Source organism: Mesocricetus auratus, unplaced genomic scaffold, assembly GCF_017639785.1.
Source record: "Mesocricetus auratus isolate SY011 unplaced genomic scaffold, BCM_Maur_2.0 Super-Scaffold_100003, whole genome shotgun sequence".
Lineage (NCBI taxonomy): Eukaryota > Metazoa > Chordata > Mammalia > Rodentia > Cricetidae > Mesocricetus > Mesocricetus auratus.
This window is the reverse complement of record NW_024429188.1, coordinates 56,301,445-56,307,891: the sequence shown is the minus strand read 5'-3', so window position 1 is coordinate 56,307,891 and position 6,447 is coordinate 56,301,445. Positions and strand designations below refer to the sequence as shown.

Genomic DNA, 6,447 nt, shown 5'->3' with positions numbered 1-6,447 from the left:
CTCCTAAAATATCTGCATATGACTTCACCCAAAAGGTCATGACAAATTGAAAGTTAGTTGTGTATAATTCTTTGATAAGAAAAAGTAATATTATAATCTACTCAATTTTTACAGCATGTTTAATAAGAAATAGATGGTTATATGGGGTAAAATAGAACCAGTAGGCTTATTAATATAGGTTTTGTGCTTGTAGATACAACTCTGTAAAATCAATATTATGGGACTGGAGAGATGACTCAGTGTTTAAAATGCTTCTTTTTCTTCTAGAGAACTCCAGGTTGACTTCTTGAATCCAAGTTTGGTGGATCACAACAGCCTTAAATTCCAGGGCATGGAATACCATCCTCTGACCTCTGTTAGCAATCACACACATGTGGTATACACTCACAGAAACACACACACACACACACACACACACACACACACACACATATATATATATATAATTTTTAAAAACAATCAATATTATGTATAAAGGGGATACCTATGAATATACATGCAACATGTGGCATGTTTCATAGAAAACAGTGATATGTGTATGTTTTACTACATAGCTGTAAATAATCAGGCAATTTGTAAAAAGTCAAAGTATCATTTGTGATAATCATTACCTATTTAAGTGATTCAATAATTATGATTTGTCTAAGAAAAATATCTCTATCACGGTATGTGTACAAGGGATCTTTATTGCTGGGAATTTGTATTTTGTTTATTTATTCAAATACATCAACCAAAAATGTTGTACAAAGCATGTCTGTACATCCAAAACCTTAAAATTGAATGTTCTCATATTTGGCAAATTACTCATTAGCTACTACTACAGGTAACACTCCCTTATTTTATGAAAGTATTCATAAAATCAATAATACATGTAAAATTATATGTAGGAATGGATAGATGATAATAATAAATCAAAATTCCCCTCAATTGTCTCATAATCTTTTCTTTTCCCTCTTACAAGTCAAATAGACAGGGATTGAAAAGGTTTACTGGAGGTTTCTGGGCCCAGGAGCACCTTAAGAGGATCACTACATAAAATCAAATCCAGGTACCTTACTAGAAAAGCAACTGTCAGGAGTGAGGAGAAAGAAGGATGAGAACATAAAAGAAACATAGAAGTCCTGGGAAGGTTTGGGTCTAATTTTGAGGACGGCAGCAGGGTGGGGTGGGGTGTTGGGGGAAGCAGACTAAAAGACACTGGTTGACAAAGACATTATGTTCAAGGATAACACTAATAAAATAGTCTCACCCACCTGGCTTTCCACCATTAGGTGTACATTTTATGTGGACACATGGTTGTGGGTGCACAAACAGGTATTGTGTGTGAGAGTCTATTTCTGAGCCGAAAGGGCAAAAGTCAGAGGAGTAGAAACTGGAATCAAAAGAAAAACTAATGATTTCTAAGCTGAAGCAAAGCAAATGCTTTGCTTGCCCAGGACGTTCCTCTTTAAATGCTCCACTTCATATACAACACAATAAGGCCAGGAGAAGAAAACATTTTTTTTTTGGAAAAATGTTTTATTTAAACCTTTTAAATCTTTTACAACAATAAAATATTGCGTCAATATAAACCCCTTGACTAAAACTGCTCACATCAAACATTACAGCGAATTGTTTTCTTTCTGACACCCAACTCATCTTTGAAACAATTTCTATTTAAACACAATGCAGAATTTATTGAAAATAAATAACTGTTGGCAACTGCAATAGGCAATTTGAATAAAATAGTTGAAAAAGCAACTCTTAATGAAAATAGCGTTTATTATACATCAGTTACTAAATGAATAAACTAAATGATCTTTTTTAAATTAATAACTTCAAAAACGTTTAATATACAAAACTGTACAATTATAAAGTCGGCAGAAATATTTGGGTTAACTCAGGTTTGAACCATAGCGTTTAGCTGCAAAGAAAAAAAAGTCAAACAACCCACCACCTTCGAATATTTGTGAAACATGAATTCAACAGGAAAATAAAATTGCAGAACTAAAACCTAAAAGTAAGAGAATGCAGAGGCTTGACAAAAAAAGAAAGAAAAAGAAGAAAAGAAAGGGAGAAGAAAAGGAAGGGAAAGGGAAGGGAAGGGAAGGGAAGGGAAGGAAAGGAAAGGAAAGGAAAGGAAAGGAAAGGAAAGGAAAGGAAAGGAAAGGAAAGGAAAGGAAAGGAAAGGAAAAAATAGCAAAAAAAAAAAAAGTCCGGGATTTGAATTAATATATGCTCTTCGACCTGCGGCTAGAGGAGACACAGTGTGGTCAACCAGAGGCCTGGCAGTCCATACTAGCGCATTTTCTATAAGGGGCACAAGGTTTTCTGGTCCTTAGGTAGTTTGAAGCTTTGTCTACCGCAGCTGCGCCTGCAGGCTGAATCCTGAGATCAGCCTGGCGTGCTGAGATCCCCTTCAGCTCAGGCCGGCCTTGGCTGACTGGCCATGGGCGCTTCACTGGGCCAGCCAGCACAGAGTGCTTGTTGGGGATAAGGTGCACCTGTGAACCTGTCCTGTGGACATGAGAGAAAGCTAGCCATAAAGCCACGGCAACCGCTTAATTTTGGGATCTCTACATAGCCTAGCGAGATTTTTTTAAAGTTTTTTTTGTTTTTTTTTTTGTATACAGTAATACGATACACACAGCTATCTACACACACACGTTTGCACGCTCACGCACACACGCACAGAAATACATACACACATATTTTTGATTTTTTTAAAGAAAAAGCTTAAACTCAGCCGCCCAGGCGCTCCCTAGCTCGCTCAATCTTTGCCACGGGCTTCCCCAGCTGTGCTTGTCGAAGGCGCTGAGATGGGCTCCCCAAGAGCTCACTCAGGCCTTGGTATGTACAAGAGGGAGGTGGTGGTACGCAGCTGGACCAGAATCTCCATGACTTTTCCAGTCATTTTATTGTCGCTCCGCACTAAGCAGGGGGTGCCTGTCCGCCCACCCTTCACCACCCTACGGAGAGTGTTTCTCACCCTGAGAGCGAGCCGCCGCGAACTGGGAGGCGCTGGCCCAATGTGTCGCCAGAGTCTTTGGGTCTTGATCTCCGGTGAAAGCCACCATTTGTGAAGGCAAAGTCTTTCATCTAGGAGAGTGTAAGTGGGGTAGCACAGGTTGTCAACCTGACCATGCTTGCAGCCTGTGGGAAACTTCAGGCACAGGCATTTACAACCTCGGTGAATTCAGAATCCTTCTGGTCCCTCAAACCCCATTCTTCGGCGCGCACACCACTGCTGAATCCTTCTGGGGCACCGGGATTTACGCTGTGGAAACCATTAGAGACTCCACGGTTGCGGAAAAAGGGGGGGGGGGGGGCAAAAAGCAGCGAAATAGCCTGTCTTAACTCCAGGCTACTTTGCAAACCCATTCAGTTTGCTTATTCTGCCCATATAGGCACTCAGTCCCAGGGGAAAAAAAATAGAAACATCAGCAACTTTCTCCATGTATCCTTTCTCTCCATGCAGATTCGAAAGTGAGGGAGTGCAAGAGGTGAGCATTTTTCTCTTTCCTCCTTTCAGCCTCCCCTCCCTTTGTAAGCAATTAAAAACCCATCAGCTCAATGAAGAAATAATAATAATAGCAATAATAATGTGGAGTGGTCGATTAGATACAAATTATCTCACAAATATTGTGTACAGCTTGTAGTAAAACACCGCAGACATTTAGAAACGCTATAGAAGTTTTAAAAAATGCAAAACTAGTCTATTGTAAAACAGATTTCACCTGAAATACAGCTGCTATAACCAAGGCGCTGAAAGGTTATTCATAGGCACACATCTGTCTTCCCACCCTCTCCCGCCCCCACCCCTGTTACCCAGCTCCTTGCCCTTTTTAGAGAGGAGCAACCAAACAAATCTTACTCAGAGTAAACAATATGTATTGATCAGCAGAGAAGGTTGGAGGGAAATTGCCCTGGCAGCAGAGAATATGAGGTCCCCACCTGGACTGTTTAATATAATTGTGTTTCAGAGTTGAGAAGCCGGAATGTGTGTGTGTGTGTGTGTGTGTGTGTTTGCGCGCGCGCGCGCGTGTGCGTGTGTGTTTCCTTTCTTAACATAAGTTAGAAACCCCCCGTGAAAGAAAGAAAGAGCTAGCAAGCTAGAGAGATAGCAATAATAAAGAATGTAATGATGAAAGGAAGGAAGGGAGTGAGAATGATATCCGCACTGCTCCCAGTGCTGCGGGCCACCTCTTGGCTTCCTCCAGTCAGAGATCGTGGCAGGACGCGTCTGTTTTCACCGTGTGCGAATAAACCTCGTGTGGCTGCTGATCCCCTGGAGGAGTCATTCTTTTTTCTTTTTGTCTTCTATTACAGAACCAGACACGCACCACTTCTTTCTCCAACTGAAGGCTGTCTGCCAGCGAGGAGATCTCCTGCGCTGCAGGCTTGGGACACTTGAGGAAATGCGTTTCCAGCACGCCCTTGACACTCACCTCGATGGAGGTTCGCTTCTTGCGCTTGCGGCCCTGAGCAGCGATCTTGTCAATGCTGGTAGGGCTTCCTGTGGATGAATCAGCCTCCTCCAGCCACTTATTTAGCAGGGGTTTCAGCTTGCACATATTCTTGAAGCTCAGTTGCAAGGCCTCGAACCTGCAGATGGTGGTCTGCGAGAACACATTGCCATACAGTGTGCCCAATGCCAGCCCCACGTCGGCTTGCGTGAAACCCAACTTGATTCTTCTTTGTTTGAATTGTTTGGCGAACTGTTCCAACTCATCAGAGGTTGGAGTCTCCTCATCCGAGTGGTCCTGACAGTGGTGTGAGCCTAGCTCACCATGGTCTGGGGGCTCCCGGAGCACTGGATGCAGGCTCTGTGTGGAGGCAGCGGCTGGTGGTGGAGTGAGTCCCCCGTGCTCCAACATACCACTCACCGTGAAACCTGGCTGCGAGTACACATTGAGGGGTTGGCCGCTATTCGTGATGGACGAGTTTGGAGCTGGGCTTGCTCCCCAGGCATTCGGATGGTTAGTATGGGGCGAGTGGTGGGCTACATGTGGCGAGCGGTGATGGATGATTGCGCCCAGTTGCAGATCTTCGCGTCCTGGCTTCACATCCGGCTGGTCCAGGGGGCTCGTGGCCAATGTGGAGGACCACGGGCCCCCGTCGCTCAAACTGGTCACCCAGTGATGCCCGAGGGGATGCCCATTGCTGGGAACTCCCTGCAAGTAGTCACTTTGGAGAAGTTTCTGAGGATTGCGGAAAGGACTTCCTTGCTGCATGCCCGCAGAGTCCGCATGGACGAGGGAGCTGGAACTGAGAATGCTGTAGGGATTCGAGGCAGCTGTGGCCATGGTCGATGAGGATCCTCTACTAGTTATAATGTGGCAAAGGGAGCAGCTTCAGCCTTTGACATCTATGGTGCGGGAACCAAAGCCGCTCGCGCGGTTACCGGCACCCGCCAAGGCCAATAGCAGTGCGACTTGGCCTGGCCAGGCACAAACACAGCCAATGGTGGTGCGGGAGGCCGAGCTCCCTTTCCAAATTAGGCTGGCGAAGCTCCGGAGTTTCAGTGAGACCCAAGCAGGAAGTGAATCAATCTTTAGGCTCCATTGGCTGCCTAGCTCAGAGTGGCAGCGGCTCTTTTAGTTAACCCTTTCCCCCCTCCTGGAGACTACGTGGTTGTTTGTGATGGAGAAGGAATATATTTGTGTGGAGTGGAAGTGAGGAGGCTAACTTTTGTTTCAGAATCCCTCTAGCGTATTTAAATTAAAAAGAAAGGAAAGAAAGTAAACAAAATATAATGTCATTTTGATCTTAGTGCATAAAAATTTCAAATTTAGTTAGCGCTTTGGCTTCCTGTGTGGCAGGGACTATAAAATAAAATGCATCGACAAACTTTGAGCAAAAGTAATATCTTAGGTTAGAACCCAATCTAAAAATTTCATAATTCAGTAAAAGCTACTCCAATTTATTTTGCTTTCGTAATTTTTTATTTATAAGAAACTAAAAAAACTCAAGGGAAAAGATTTCTGCTTTTTTTCCTTAAATTTTTGATTCAGTGCATGAGGAGTTGAGGGTTTGCGAATGTAAATCATAATGTGATTCTTGCAAGACTCAGTAGGTTTGAAGTTTGCTGGTTAATTGGAAACCTGGCTTTATATTTGCTCCCCTGTCAGTTCCCATCAGGTCTCTTAGCTTATGTCAGAGGCAGGCGCTGCTTGTTGAAGCCTGCAGTCATCTTTCACATTCACCTTAGACGCTCTGCCGAAAACCCACTACCTCACTCCAAACATGCAGATGGGAATATATTCATAACACCGTGTCCGCCCAGTGTTGTCCCCTTGCAAAACTCTGAAACGTTTACATCCTGCTTCCTTGGCAGTGTGATGGAAATATTGAGAAATATGCTTCCTCTACTGTTCTTTGAACGTTTAGAGAATCAGAGACAGATACAAGGAGAAAGAAGACAGGAGAGGGGAGAGGGGAGGGAGAGAAGAAAAAGGTAGGGGGAAA

At 43.7% G+C, this 6,447-nt stretch overlaps 1 protein-coding gene across 1 annotated transcript; it reads right to left on the bottom strand.

Annotated features, from left to right (window-relative positions):
- Positions 1-4,199: 4,199 nt before the first annotated feature.
- On the bottom strand, positions 4,200-5,285 carry Pou3f4 (POU class 3 homeobox 4). Its single transcript, NM_001281822.1, is given in 1 exon segment — positions 4,200-5,285. A coding segment is annotated over 1 exon segment (1,086 nt).
- Positions 5,286-6,447: the final 1,162 nt, after the last annotated feature.